Raw genomic sequence first — 15,677 nt, 5'->3', positions numbered from 1 at the left:
GTCAACCAAAGTTGGCAAAGCGTTATAGATTCAGAGTGTGGGAGACCAGCCAAGGAAAGAAACAAGGATTGAGGCCAGGAGAAGAGGACCAGGAGGTTAGAGATTTAGGAAGAGATCCTGAGCATTAAATGGCAAGAACCCAGTTGGCTGAATCCAAACAAGAGGTCAGAATGGGGAAGAGACTTGAGTGCATAAACATAGATCCCTGGCAGTGAGACTAGAGCCTGCTGTTGGGCCAAGAGACCTTCAGAGATTGTCTGCTGGGAGCCAAAACTTGTCTCCAAGTATGGGCAGGTAGACCTCCAGGGGGAGGCAAAGAAGAGGGTAGATTCTGCCAGGCAGTTCCTAACATGCTCTGTGTATGATATAAAGCTCACCCAGGGCTGTTGGATATACCTTGCCTCAAGCATCAATTCTAATAATGTGATCCAAACAAATGACAGAAGAACTTTTGTCGTCTAAGTTAAATCGTCCCCTTCATGGTATGTGACCTTGCATAATATCCATGTCGAAGAAAAAGTTAACTTTTTAAAAATGTGTGAACTGAATGAACAATTCAGTAGATGGTTTTGCATTTGGGGTGATGGAAGTCAGCCATCCTTACCCTTGTGTCAGGCCTGGGTGTGAGCACCAGCTATCGTTTTTCCCATGGAGGTCAGGGGCAGAGCTTTTACAACATTAATGGTAATGGGATACGTGAGGGAAGCTGCCCGGAGGAGGCTGGAGCTCTGGTTAGGACTCTGGATATTCTTGGCCTTTAATGCATCCAGCCACCTGCACTGGAACCTGGAGTAGGTTTTTCTATACTCTTCAAACTAGAGGATAAGCCTTTTGTGAACAGGGATTATTTAAGTCTTTGGATTCTGTGAACTCCTTATTGCAGACTGCACAGCACTGTATGTCCTGTTTGCACTTGGTAAGCATTGATTGCACTGAAATTCAACGGTGTGTGTGCTCTTGCCTGCATGCACGTGATGCTGATGGCCAAACCTCTGAGGAGATACGGCAAGGCCAAGACTCGATGTGACTGTTGTCTTATTAACTTGTGAAGTCTTTGCTGAAGCAGTGGCTGCCTCTGCTTAAAGAGAGACTTTTTCTCAGGCTGCCTGACCCATTTAATTGCAATAAATTTTCTTAATGTCTTTGTTTGTTCCTCAAGGTATTTGATGAGAGGGCAGCTAACTTTGAAAACCACTCAGGAAGGCTTGGGGCCACGGCAGAGAAGGCGGCTGCTGTTGGAACTGCTAATAAATCAACGGTGGAAGGCATTCAGGCCTCAGTGAAGACAGCCCGAGAACTCACACCCCAGGTGGGTTTCACTCCCCCTTCATCATGTCAGTACACACCATATTGAGTAAAGAAGGTTAACTACAGAACAGTTTCTATACATTTTTGAACACTTACTATAAAATATCATGAAAAAACCCACACATACCCTTAATGTTGAAATCATTTTTATATTGTTTGAATTTTTTACAGTGATCATGATTAGTTTTGAAAGTAGAAAAAACTAGTAAAGCACCCCCCTCCCATGCATAATTAGGGAAAAATTCAATAATCTTGAGAGGTTAGTTTATTTTGATTTTAGAGCTTATGCCTTTCCCCACATTTCTTTGATGGTATTTAAAAAATTTTAGATGTGTCCATAATTTTTCTTTTTTCTTTAATTATATAACCAAGAGGTAGCTAATGTACTGTAAACAGAATATTGGAAGAGTGGGAACAAAAGAAAACAACTTGGACAGGAATTAAAGTTCTAGTACATGATAGATGTTCTTAAAAGATCACTTCAACATCGTTTAGTGTGTTTGTGCATTTTTTTCTTACAATAAAATTACAGAAAATTCATTATCTTTTCACTCATTTATTCAGCAGATATTTCTTGAGTGCCTGTGATACATTAGGAACTGTCTGGGCTTTAGAAATCTGTGATACTAGATTTGGTGGGGAGCTTGTAGGCAGAGACAGGGGAAATAAGCTTGTCTCTTAATTGTTCAACTTTTGCCCATGTGGCATGTTAACAAGTCAGATTCTCTTGAAAAATCATACTTGTCTAGCTTTTTTTAAAAAAGTCCATAAAATATGAACATGTCTAACTTTCCTTAAAAATTTCCGTAAAACGTAGAACATAAAACATAGGATTTCTCTATAAAACCGAGATTTCTTAAAAAAAAACAAACAGAGCACTAGGCTTAAGACACCAACTATGGAAAGAGCAAGGACTTTGGAGACAGATCTGGACTCGAATCCTCTGTCACTTTGAGTTTCCTTCTGTAAAATGCAGATAATTCCTTCCTAGTGTATTGTTTTGAGGATTAAGAAGATGCTTGTACAGCCTGTAACTTATCAAATACTCAGTAAATGTTAGTTCCTTCCCCAAGTGCTGCAACTGACTAGCTGGGAGCTCTTGAGCAAGTCACTTAAATTTTCTGCGTCTTGGTTTTTGCAGCTGTGAAGTGGAGAAATTACTGTCCTGTCTCTTTCACAGGCTTGTTGTGAGGATTCAGTAAGACAGTGGATGTGAAAGCACTTTGTTAACTGTAGACAGTTATTATTTTTTTTAAGGAACATTTATTTATTTATTTATTTGCTGCATTTCTCTAGTTGCGGCGAGTGGGGGCTACTCTTCGTTGTGGTGCATGGGCTTCTCATTGCAGTGGCTTCTCTTGTTGCGGAGCACGGGCTCTAGGCGTGCAGGCTTCAGTAGTTGTGGCACGTGGGCTCAGTAGTTGTGGCTCGCGGGCTCTAGAGCGCAGGCTCTGTAGTTGTGGCACATGGGCTTAGTTGCTCTGCGGCACGTGGGATCTTCCCAGACCTGGGATCGAACCCGTGTCCCCTGCATTGGCAGGTGGATTCTTAACCACTGTGCCACCAGGAAAGTCCGACAGTTATTTTTAATAAATATTCATAAATCTGTTTTAAGTAATCTTTAGTATCTTTCTTAATGGTGCTTTTTAAGATGAGGACATCAAGGGCTTAAGTATCACTCCGTTTTGTGTATGTTCAGAAGTATCAAGCAAACACCCGTTTACTTTGTCACTTTATTACCTTCTTAAAATCAGGCTGTGACTGTAAAATCTTTTGTGAGGGCCCATTCTGGGGAGCTGTTTATGAGACCAAAACTAAAGTGCCTGGTCTGAAAAGAGACTTGCCGATTTTTGGCCTTATAGTGCCACCTGTAGGTCAAGAGGGGGAAGCTTTGCTGAAGGTTTATATTTGAGTGGTGTTTAAAGGTTGTTTTGTCATTGCCAGGTCATCTCAGCGGCTCGCATCTTACTAAGGAATCCCGGAAATCAAGCTGCTTATGAACATTTTGAGACCATGAAGAACCAGTGGATCGATAATGTTGAAAAAATGACAGGTAGAGTTGTGTGCAAGATTCTTGCTGTCTGATCCATGAGAAATGAGTTCTGAGAAACTCAAACAGGACCAGTTATGTTACTCAGCCGTAATTGGATAAAGTGGACCGTCATGTGCTCGACAGTGTACTTGGCCCTGATTAAGGCCGCTGAGCAGCAGCGGCTTCTCATTCAAGCCTTGCAACTTTGTCCGAAGAGAGACTCTTTGATTTTAATGTGGCCCTCCCGGTGTGATGTTTATTGTTACAGCTCCTATCTTCTCTGAATAGTGTCTTTTCTCTGTCTGAGCCAGAGTTTGGTTTCAGAGGCTGAGAGGCGGTGTTTGTGGATACAGTAAGTGTCCCTGTCATTTTCAGCAGGTTCACATTTCAAGGAACCACAATAGCTACCATTTAATACAACTTGTCTCAGAGTTTCCTCCAACTTATCAACTACGTAGTTTTTTTTAAAAAAAAGGAGAAACCAACAACTGACAAACCTGTGTCTGTGCGATTGAGGTGGCACCTCTGAATCTTCTTCATTCTCTGTGGAGGGAGGGTTGGGAGAGGAAGAGATGAGGAATGTAGGCTCTTCGGCTTCCCTGCAGAACCTGCTGGGACAGGGGTCCATAGCAGCCAGAGATGAAAGTGGAGCTCCTGAGGTGTCTGAAGAGAGGTAACAGAAACAAGAAACAGGCTGTTAGGGTTATTGGAATCCTCTGCGTGGCTCATCTTGGGCACTACAAGCTGCCAATAAGCAACAGATGGCTGGGGAGTGAGACGGGAAGGGAGAAAATACTGTTAACAGATAATGTGGTGCTGATGCGGTGAAGGTTTCAGATGCAATCCTTGTTTCCTCCTGATGTCAAAGCGTTTCTGGTTGTCTGTGGTAGATACAAGAAGGCTGGTGACCACGGTTGGTATAAATGCTGTGAGTCTGTATGGCCTCCTGGGCTACATTCTCACTTTTTTTTTTTTTTAACAATGGTGATCACCTGGAAGCTTTTGATTGTGTAAGAAGGGTTTTGAGCTGAAGGTGAGAATTATGGGTGTTGTACTTTCACATGAGAAATTTGAGTGGACAACAGGGTTTTGGAGTCTCTGTTCTTCTAAAATAGAAACTAAATTCCCTTTCTGTTCTCGGGACAGGGCTGGTGGACGAAGCCATTGACACCAAATCTCTGTTGGATGCTTCCGAAGAAGCAATTAAAAAAGACCTGGACAAGTGTAAAGTCGCCATGGCCAATATTCAGCCTCAGATGCTGGTCGCTGGGGCAACCAGCATTGCTCGTCGGGCCAACCGGATCCTGCTGGTTGCTAAGAGGGAGGTGGAGAACTCTGAGGATCCCAAGTTCCGAGAGGCCGTGAAAGCCGCCTCTGACGAATTGAGCAAAACCATCTCCCCGATGGTGGTGGATGCAAAGGCTGTGGCAGGAAACATTTCTGACCCTGGTAAGCAATGCATGGTGTGGTTCACCTCAGCTCAGAGGTTAATTCAGGAAGCTGACAGGGTGGGGAGAGAAGATGCACCCCACAACCACGACATGCAAAGTCTGGGAGTAAAAAACTACAGATACTTAGTTTGAGGATACTATATTAATCTTTTTCTGTTCAAAATATGTTGGACAGAATATTTTCTGCAATATTGGCAGGGTTATTGCAAGTTAGTTTCTCTGGACCGACCTCTCTGTGCTTTTTTTAAAATTTTTTTTTAAATTTGTTCTTGGCTGCGTTGGGTCTTCGTTGCTGTGCGTGGGCTTTCTCTAGTTGCGGCGAGCGGGGGCTACTCTTCATCGCGGTATGTGGGCTTCACATTGCTGTGGCTTCTCTTGTTGTGGAGTATGGGCTCTAGGCACATGGGCTTCACTAGTTGTGGCTCGCGGGCTCAGTAGTTGTGGCTTGTGGGCTCTAGAGCGCAGGCTCAGCAGTTGTGGCGCACGGGCTTAGTTGCTCCGTGGCATGTGGGATCTTCCCGGTCCAGGGCTTCAACCCGTGTCCCCTGCATTGGCAGGCGGATTCTTAACCACTGCGCCACCAGGGAAATCCCTCTGTGCTTTCTTAATGTCTGATTAAATAACTCCTGGTCCTGTTTAGACATTATTTTGGAAATTTCTCAAAAGATGCATAATAACCAATTTATCAACCATTTAGCTTCTGTAACTGGCATACCTTCTGCTTTTCTTAAAATGCTTTTTCTCTGGACAACATTCTTTATTTCTGTCGAATCTGGAAGGCCTAAGTTAACCTGTGGGTCTCCTAGGTGATTATCTTGATCCTACACCAAAGAATTTGGGTTTTCTTTAGCTGAATTTTGATCATTTTTTCATTACTACTAAAGATGTAACCACTCCTTTTTGTTCGGAAACATCTGAATTCCTTCCTCCTGTGAGCCTCTAGTGTTTCTAGCCTCTTCTATGAGTAGAATCCACTCAGTGTGAGAGAGTGGGAAGGAGGGGCTGCCCTGTTCGTCCCTAGCCCAGGTAAAATCTTTCTGGTTTTCTCAACCCACCATCACCAAGGACGTGCTCAGTTTCCTAATTGGAGTTTCTAATAGTTTGAGTAGATTCCTTAATTCTGGGTGACTGGACACAGTAGCAGCAGCTCATTGTAGGGGTTAATATGCTGAATGCCAAGTGGAGCAAAGGAGTAGGGAGAAAGGTGAGAAGTACTCCAGGGAATGTGTGCCCCATCTGAAACTTGACATCTCCCCTGTTCTGAGTGGGGCAGGCTTATCTCTCGACTGCTTTATCATGAGAGGTGATGAGCACCACCTGAGCCCAAAGTGTTCATGGCCCAGGAATGTGCTGAGTACTTGTTAGCTGTACAGGCAAGAAGGCACCCTGAGCCCTACAGGGATCAGCTTGTTTGTGCCACTTCTGACTCTTTGCAGGCCTCAGGGCATCTGCCTGGCTCTTACCTCCCTTCCCCTTCAGTCACTGCCTGTGCTGCCTACTGGCAGCTTCATATCCAGCTTTTGTTACTGGAAACCAGTTCTTCTCCTGGACAGACAGTGCTCCAGGGCACTGACCTACCCAACTGAAAGTGAGGGCGTCTGTGTTTAGGCCTGCAAAAGAGCTTCCTGGACTCAGGATACCGGATCCTGGGAGCAGTGGCCAAGGTCAGAGAAGCCTTCCAACCTCAGGAGCCTGACTTCCCGCCTCCTCCGCCAGACCTTGAACAGCTCCGAGTAAGTAAATTCAGAGAGTTTGGGAGAATTGAGCAGCAGGGTGTCGGGACTGTAGCAAGAGAGAGGTAGGCTGTTCTGGAGCCTCGGTCACTAGGTAGCTTTGTTTAACTTTTACTTGAAGCTCAGTCAGAGGCACAACTCGACTTTCATTCTTGAATCTAGCAGGGTATTAACCGAGTGCTTATGCATGGAGTGTGCTGGGTAAGTGGGGGTCTTTGGTGTTGGCCTGCTCTGATGGGAAGTGACTGGAGCAGAGGAGCTGGCTGTGGTAAGTGTGGGTGTGATGAGTGATGAGTTAGTGGGGCAAGTTAGTGAGGAGTGGGAAAATAATCTGTACAGTTTGTGGTGAGAATTTGCGTGTTCCCAGTTGACGATGACAAAACTTGAGGTGGTTAGACTCTTGTGTACATTCTTCTTTCCTTCATTTGAATTTTTTTAGTAGCAAAAGTAATAAAATCCTTTTTAAAAAAGAAAAAAGTTAATTTTTCCCTAACTATAATTTAAAATCTTTTGATGCCCCACAAAGTACCATGAGTTTTTTCTTCCATAGGTAGATGGTTTAGGGGGAGGAAAGCTGAGCAATAGCTTGCAGATACAAATCCTAGAATCAGAAATAGTCATTGTTTTTAGACATTTTCTCTGACAGTATTGGAAATAGCTTGTCCTTGGGAATAGCTTATCAAGGCAATAATTTGATTTACTGTCCCTGATATACTTTCCCATATTTAATGTCCCAAATTTACTTTTGCATATTTAAGTTTCTAAGTTTGTTGAGGACAAAATTGGGTCACTGTGCCCATAGCTAATGAACAGTGCTTCCCTAGCCTTCAATGCTTCTTTTTTGATTTGACTTGATTCTTTTCAGCCGGGCTATTGGTGGGTAGTAAGGGAGGGCTGTTCTGGGGAATGGATTCTTATGTGATCAATAGAGTCCTGACATTTGGAATCAAGAACTTAGAGGTCATTTGGTCTAGATATTCCTCATTGATAAACGAGGAACGCAAGGCCCAGGGGAGAAGTTGTATGCTTATGCAGCTGCCCGTCAACAGAGTCAGGACCAGAACTTAGATCTCCTTTGAGGATGCTTGGCCCGGTAGTGCTGTGCATGCCTCCCTGGGATATGTCCAAAACAGTAGGTGCTAACTTTTTGTGGAGAAAAAAGGAAGAAAATATGCTTCTGTTGAGATTGAAACAGGTGGTCCTTATGATCAGTGTGGATGGTCTGAAATGGAGTGAATGTGGGTGGCTTTTTTGGGGATGCTTTTTAAAGGAAAGGAAAGAATTCTGGTGGGGAGTAGTTCCTAGAGCCTTACTTACAACCTGGTAATTCTTTCTTAGCTGACAGATGAGCTCGCTCCTCCCAAACCACCTCTGCCTGAGGGTGAGGTCCCTCCTCCCAGGCCCCCACCACCAGAGGAGAAGGATGAAGAGTTCCCTGAGCAGAAAGCTGGGGAGGTGATTAACCAGCCAATGATGATGGCTGCCAGGCAGCTCCATGATGAAGCTCGCAAATGGTCCAGCAAGGTAAGTAACGAGCTCTTCTTGTTGAGAAAGGATGAAGAACCATGCACACAGCCCAGGAAGTCTATTTGGAAAATCACCCTCTCTCTGCTTTGGTTCCTGTTATTGCCAGTAGCACAATCCTCTTCTTTCTTGTGGTTTAGTGAGATGTTTCTGGTACTTGATGGTTTCTCCTTCTAGCAGCTAAAGTGAGAGCTAGGATACCTGTAGTTAGAGATGAAAGTTCTTTTCCTTCTGTCCTCTAGAGTGTCAGCTGCCCTGATGCTGGACATTTGGTCTTTTAGAAATTGCTCTTCTTTCTTGGGGTCACTGAATGTTTTTAGATGTTCTCGTGCTAATTATCCACACTACAAACATGGCACAGTCTTCTGTAGGCTCTGCTATAGCTACATGAAATATTTGCATTTTCCTTCTCTTTTCTCACAGAAGCAGGTAGATTGGTGTCTTAGAAGCCATGTGCTTTGTCCCTTTCTCAGAATCATCTTACCCCTCAACTCAAGACAGCTCCAGGCTAACTCCTACTAAACAATCTGGAAGTGTAAATATTAACATAGTTGGTGAAAATTTGGATGCTGCAGCAGTCATGTCTCGTGAGTGATGAAAAGTGAGTGGTAGCTTTTCTAGACAAGAGCTAAATATTATTGTTAACCCTGCAGTGGAAGGTGGTTCTAAGTCAGTTCTAAACTGTTTCTACCATGAACCTACATCTTTATTCCCAACATCTATTGGCCTGTGTTCATTTCACACCTTCAGCCACCTCAAGCTCTTGTAGTGAATGTAGTTCCCCAGGGACCTCCTGCACATGAAGCTGATCTTGGGTTTTTTCAGGCTGGGAATTTGACCTTGGTTTTTTAACTCTGTATTTTTCTGAACTGTTAGTTGTGAGCCCACGTTCCAAGAAGGAATGGTGACCTTGCTGGTGTTGGACCTGACCCGTGGAATCACGTATAATCATATCTCTCCAGCTGGGGCACGCACACCCCTGGGACCATTAGCAGAGTCCTAGTACACATGGGGAGTGGGGTGGGGGTGATAGTGAAGGTTGGTTTTACTCAAAGATTTTAAAGAAAATTTTTATTTATTTGTTTGTTTGTTTGTTTGGCTGTGCCACGCAGCTTGTGGGATTTTAGTTCCCTGACCAGGGATTGCACCTGGGCACCCAGCATTGAAAGTGCCGAGTCCTAACCACTGGACCGCCAGGGAGTTCCCTAAGGAAAATTTAAATTTCTTTATAAACCCAGATACACTCTAAATTATGGATGTTAAAGATTTGAAATGTTTTGTACTTTTATTTTTACTTCTTACACTCTTTTCTTTTATATTGATATCTTGCCCACATTTTAAATAAATGTACTTTTGAACTTAAAAAAAAAAACAACGCAGATACATTGTGCAGTGGAACACAAAATATACATGAATTTAAAGACAAACAAAACTTAAGGGGCAGACAGCACTGGCCTACATGTTTATCCCACTCTGCCATTTGTCGCCAAAAATCCTTAGGTCTGACTGTCTCTGGAGGTTTGGAGCATCTGTGGATTGCTGACTTTGAGCTGTGTGAAGTCAGGAGCTACTTGAACCATGTGTGTTTAGGGAGGACGGGTGGTGGTATGTGTTTGTGTATCTGTCGGTCGGCTTTGTACTTTGGGACTCTGAACCCCAGCAGAAGTGGGCTGGCCTCTCCTCTAAGGAATGGGGGTGAGTTGAGTCCTGGTTGAGACAGTTTAGGTGAAAGGATTTAGAAGGTACCCAAACCCCTTGTTGGCCCTGAATCCTCCAACTTAATAGTCAGCTTTTGGAGGCAGGCTTCCTGTGCGGATTAAGACTTTCAGGAGTTGTAGCAACCTCAAATAAAATTCCACACAAACTCTTACTTCCTCTTGGTTAGAGATGTTTGATATAAAGAACCTGTGCATATAAGTGGTTTGGCTTCATTGGGGCAATTCCTTTCATTCTCTTTCCCCCTTAGCCTATTTTCAGCATCTGATCTCTCTGCTTCCTTCCTGGCCTTTCAGAATGCCCATGCCTGGTATTAAATTAATTCTCTCCCCCATCATGGGTCCTGTTTTCTCATGGGCACCAGTTTTGAGCTCCTCTGAACTCAGCTTTGGTCAGTTGACAAGTCCATGTGTTATCTGTGAAATATCAATAAATTGAGTTTGGGGTAAGTGCAACTGGAGAGATTCAGGGTGTACCCGAAGAACAGCTTTCTTCGTCGGCTAGTCATGGATGCAATGTGAAATTGTGAAGTGTTGTCTCTGTAGACCTTAGATAGGGAGCGCTGCTCTGAAGTGTGGGTTTTCCCTAAGGTGGTTGCTGGATGAGATGTCTTCTTGAGGCTCCTTCTAGCTGGGTGATTGTGGGGTATTTGATAAGTCCTCTTCACTCACCATTGTGTTTTTCTTGCCTCTTTCCTGGTTTGATATCTGTTGCCTCAAATTTATCATTTTCAATTCTGGAAGTTTTAACCCCTGAAGGAAGTAATCTGTGTCTGGCAGCTGCAGAGCTGACCCAAGACACTTTCTGTTTCCTGGAAGCTGTAGAACAGTGTTCATATGAGCCAGCAGTTGTTCACATTGTTCTGTTCAAAGCAACTTGCGTGGTTCCATTTACTTTTTCCCTCTGGATTCCTTTTAAAGTTAATAAGCTACTATTGTTTGGTCGTTTGGCTTCTCAAAAACGTTCTGACCTGAGAATCACTCTTTGGTAGTAAGTGTATACAAAAGGAATGCCACTTTCTTTCTTTGTATAAATATTTCTCTGGAAACCGTTTGCTACTGGCGTAAGCCTCTTTCCTTTACTGTGAACAGGCCGGTGCCGGAGGCTGAGAATTCCCCCTTCTGTGGAGCTCTGTTCATCTGACTCCTGGAGAGTCTCCATTTTCTTTCCCATCCTAGGCAAGCTTTGGTTACTAAACCAGCTGAAGCTCAGTTGCCCAAGCCCTATACTGCTCTTACTAACACTGTCCCTGTTTCTCACCCTTCCTGCCATCGACCAAGCCGGGTAACCCAGCCGCTGAGGTGGGTGTAAGTGCTGTAGCTGAGGCAGATGCGGCTGCTGCTGTTGGGTCCCCTGTCCCCCCTGACATGGAAGACGATTACGAACCTGAGCTGCTGCTAGTGCCATCCAGTCAGCCGGTCAACCAGCCCATTCTGGCAGCGGCTCAGTCATTGCATCGGGAAGCTACCAAGTGGTCTAGTAAGGTACTGATTAGCGCCCCCAGCTGGGGCTGCTCCATATGCATCTGGCCATGTGCAGCCTTGACACATTGCATCACTCATGATCTGTGCGGGTCCTGTGAGTCTGAGCCGGGCGGGCATCTGTCTGTCTGCACCTTGTTGTTAGGACTGGCTTCACAAGTTTGATAGGTCTGCTAATGCCAGATTAACTGGATTGCATTTATGTTTGGGGGTTAGAGAGATGGGGTCACTTTTTGAAAGGATTCCTTTTCTTACTGACCTTTTGGCCAATATTGGAACCTTAAACCCCTTGGGAAGCCGTGGACGCCTCTCTCAGTGACTTTCAGGTCAGGAATCATTGTAGACCATTAAGAGGTCATCTGGCCTGATCACTGGACTTTGCCTGTCCCCCACCCATCCCCCCTCCCCGCTGACCTCTCACTGATGGCTCAGGCAGAGTTGATCAGCGTGAGGAGGGTTTCTGGGGAGGGCTGCTTGCTGTCCTGCACTCGGCTGTGGGGCAGATGCTGGCCTTCATGGGAGCCCACGGGGAAGGGGGCTTCACTGACTGGCTTGTTCAGGGGTTTCAGTGGGAGAGGGGGTGTGAGTAGAGAACAGATAGCGCTCAAGTCTGCAGGACAGGAACCAACGGAGCTTTGGCCTTAGGGAGTGGGGGATGGGAGCAATCACTTTTTTCCCTTTGAAGGTGGCATGTTGCAAGAAGAAAGGGTTTGAAGAGTGATGGGTAATAAATAACTAACCCTGGCACTACACTGTCCTCTAACCAAGGTCATGAAATCCTGGAATGATCCCAGGTCTGCACTGGAAGAGGTGGGCCCAGCCAGCCTTGTCTAACATACCCCTATTCTCATGAGTTCTTCCCATGCCTGTGTTCTCTCTGGCCCCAATTACTGCCCGGGATGTTACACACCCTCCAGCGTAAATGATCAGCCACTTATGGTACCTGTGGAGGTTTCTCACAGAGCACCCTGCAGTGGCATGGTTTGTGTATGTCTCACTGCATTGTCTAGAAATTGAAAAGCATGAGGGGAAAAATGCGAAGGGCCTGGCCTTTTAGGTAGTTTTGAACAATGCATTTATTATTTTTGGTTGTTATCAGCCAAAATATCAGCCTTTTGAAGGCATAAAGTAAATTACTTGTACATTTCCTTATTATGACCCATGAGGGTTTTAATGAACCAAAATGCCCAGTGTAAGATAAACTGCTGTTAGTTGGAGTGAGGGTTGCATTTACGGCTTGACTCACGATTTTTATTTTCCCAACGCCTCCCCCAGCATCCTCTTAACTGTGAAAGTTTCTTTAATTGAAGCCACTTAGCTGAGAGGACTGAAGAATTGATTCTTGGCCTTTTTAAATGTGAAAAATTAAAATAACATGTTCCTTTAGGCTGAGAGTACAGACAAGAGGCAGTAGAGGGAGGGCAGGAGCAGACTAGGTCAGAAAAAAATTTTTTTTCACCAAGGCTAATAGTTACTTGGTTTAAATTCTAGTTCAGCAGCGACAATCATTGGCTGCTGTTTGTAACAAGGGTAAGGATAAAGAGAATGATTTCAGCATCTAGAAAGGCTCATCTGTATTTTTCCCTTCAGGCCAGCTGTACTGCTTTCCCCCCACAGAAAGGAAAATGCCTGTTTAACCAACTTCTTGGGCCCATCCCCAATTTATTGACATGATTAACCTGGAAATGCTGAAATGCTTGTTTAGTGCTATGCCTGGGGCTCACATGTTGCCCTTTCAGATTAATATCCAAGTCTTTTTTGGTCCGGTGATCTCTCCCTCTCTCTCTCTCACTCTCACTGAGTGCTGGGGAGAGTACCCTGGCTCACTCTTCTCTTTAGTTCTCCTGTGCTATCCATATCACTCAAGAATAGTCTGTATATCTTCTTCTCACCCTTCCAGAGGGCTGCTAGAGCAGCAGGCTCCCTCCTCTCTTCTCTGTGCTTCTACTTCCTTCCCTAACTTGGCCAGAGTATGGGCTGAGCTCACACTGTATCTTGCTTCTCTCTAGGGCAATGACATCATTGCAGCAGCCAAGCGCATGGCTCTGCTGATGGCTGAGATGTCTCGGCTGGTCAGAGGGGGCAGCGGTACCAAGCGGGCACTGATTCAGTGTGCCAAGGACATAGCCAAGGCCTCAGATGAGGTGACTCGGTTGGCCAAGGAGGTTGCCAAGCAGTGCACAGATAAGCGGATTAGAACCAACCTCTTACAGGTACTCAGGAAAAGTGTGTGTGTGTGTGGGGGGGGCAGGGGGTAGGGTGCAAAGCAGGAGAGAGAAAACTGGGTGAGCAAGGAGGAGGAGGTATTTCAGAATGGGAAGAAATAGCAGAAAGGAGAAATACACATGTGTATTTGGGAAAGAGAGATACAGGCAAGTTTATTTCTGAATCAAATGAAAGAATTTTAATGCTTCCATGTCTGGACAGAAGGACTATACTGATCCTAGGGGGAAAACAATTGGAATCCTGCTGCTGATTTACTGAATGCTTTCTGCATGCCAGCCACTGAGAATACAGAGGTGAATTAAGTCTGGTCCTCAGGGAGCTTGTGGACAAGAAAAACAAACATACTAAATTAAATTTTCTTTTTAGGTATGCGAGCGAATCCCAACCATAAGCACCCAGCTCAAAATCCTGTCCACGGTGAAGGCCACCATGCTGGGCCGGACCAACATAAGTGACGAGGAGTCTGAGCAGGTATGTGCTTCTGACTTCTCGCCAGCAGCTTCTATGCCACTTGATAGCAATTTAATTCAGCCTTGAGGAAATGTTACCTGTGAAATGGGTATTCAGTATGTAGGATGGAGTCTTCAGTTCTCTTAGAAGGGCATCTATGTTGGAGAGATGCATCAGAAATTTGGAAAGGGAAGTAAAAAGCTCTTGTGCAACTCTTGTCATTTTACAGTTGAGAAATTGAGGCCTTGGGAGGTTAGGGAGGTTAAGTGAATCAGCAGCAGTTAGGACTCTACTCGGTTCTTTTCCTCCCTGGAATAGGTTTGGCTCTGTCGAGGCCTCCAGTGCCTGTTCAGTCCTGCTCACTCTATCCTTCTGGCTGGTGAATTTCTGTTTCCTTGTTCTCTGGGTGATAAGTACCTCAGGGAGGATGAATAATGTAGGCTTTTCAGGGGCATGAGGTGGTTAGGCCTGTGCTGAGGCTGAAATGACATCTCAAACGAGGTGCTTCTCTTTTGGTTTCTTTGACAGAGAATGAAATAAAGATGGTTGGGAGTGTTTGCTTAAGTGTTTTTTTTTTTTTTTTTTTTAAAGATAATTTCACAGGTTGGGTCAGATTTCCCTTTATTTTTTTTAGTCTTATTTTTTAAAAAAATTTTATTTATATATTTATTTTTGGCTGTGTTGGGTCCCCGTTGCTGCACGCAAGCTTTGTTGCTGCACGTGAGCTAGTTTCTCTAGTTGCCGCGAGCGGGGGCCACTCTTCATTGCGGTGCGCTGGCCTCCCATTGCGGTGGCCTCTCCTGTGGAGGAGCACGGGCTCTAGGTGCGTGGGCCCCAGCAGCTGCGGCACGTGGGCTCTAGAGCGCAGGCTCAGTAGCCGTGGCGCACGGGCCCTGCTGCTCCGCGGCATGTGGGATCCTCCGGGACCAGGGCTCGAACCCGTGTCCCCTGCATAGGCAGGCGGACTCCCAACCACTGCGCCACCAGGGAAGTCCTTAAGTGTTTCTTGTATGTATCTCGGCAGTCACAGTTTTTTCTCTTCCCTGCCTCCTGGAAACGTGGCTCAGGTCTTCTCAGAAAGCCCTCATTTGAGCACCTCTTCCTCTCCTTATTTCCTCTCTAGTAGGCTCTGCTATGAGCCAGACTTACAATTTCTTCTTATGGAAGGTAGCACATCTTTTGTTGAACTGCTCAGACAAGGCTCATCATGCAATGGGATATGTATGTGGCACTGTATTACATACTATGTAGGGGAGTTAACGAAATAGACACAATCCCTCTCCTTGTCCGGGCCAGGAGACAGAGGTTAGGAGCACTTTAGAGGAACAAGGCTACTTCTCTTGGTGTCAGTAGTGCTACCTTAACTACCATGTTTTAATTCAACAGCTCTCACCATAACCCTCTCTTCTCCCAAACCATGGGAACTGGATTTTAACCTTTAACTTCCACGTATTCTAGGCAGGGTTTGGGCACTAGGCTATTTCCTGTTGTGTGATCTCTCCTGCCCCAAGAAAAGGAAATAGAAAAAACAGGGAAGAAAGGGTAAGACTCAGAGTTTCCGACCTTATCAGTTAATCAATTAGCCAACAAAAATGTATCTTGGGAGTATCTACTATGTTCCATTAAATATTCCAGTTAAAAAAAAGGAAGAAACTGACAGTGTGGTAGAATGGAAGAAACACAGGATTGCAAGTCAGAAGTTTTGAGGCTCACCCTGACTGTTGTGTGAGTTGGGCTGGCAAGTCCCCAAATCATG

General features: G+C 45.0%; 1 protein-coding gene across 4 annotated transcripts in view; it reads left to right on the top strand.

Moving 5' to 3' along the window:
- Positions 1-15,677, top strand: part of VCL (vinculin) — a 97,406-nt gene that overhangs the window by 78,673 nt on the left and 3,056 nt on the right. For 2 of the 4 annotated variants that reach the window (XM_036828857.1, XM_036828859.1), the window contains exons 14-21: positions 1,160-1,309; positions 3,253-3,361; positions 4,487-4,789; positions 6,400-6,524; positions 7,863-8,048; positions 11,045-11,248; positions 13,255-13,458; positions 13,838-13,942. In XM_036828857.1, the coding sequence (XP_036684752.1) occupies positions 1,160-1,309; positions 3,253-3,361; positions 4,487-4,789; positions 6,400-6,524; positions 7,863-8,048; positions 11,045-11,248; positions 13,255-13,458; positions 13,838-13,942 (1,386 nt within the window). The remainder of the gene's footprint in view (positions 1-1,159; positions 1,310-3,252; positions 3,362-4,486; positions 4,790-6,399; positions 6,525-7,862; positions 8,049-11,044; positions 11,249-13,254; positions 13,459-13,837; positions 13,943-15,677) is intronic. The other 2 variants (XM_036828860.1, XM_036828861.1) reach the window with 1 other exon arrangement.

The sequence above is a fragment of the Balaenoptera musculus genome, chromosome 16, assembly GCF_009873245.2.
Source record: "Balaenoptera musculus isolate JJ_BM4_2016_0621 chromosome 16, mBalMus1.pri.v3, whole genome shotgun sequence".
NCBI classification, from domain to species: domain Eukaryota; kingdom Metazoa; phylum Chordata; class Mammalia; order Artiodactyla; family Balaenopteridae; genus Balaenoptera; species Balaenoptera musculus.
Note: the sequence above shows the minus strand (reverse complement) of the source record. Positions and strands in the feature narration are given on the sequence as shown.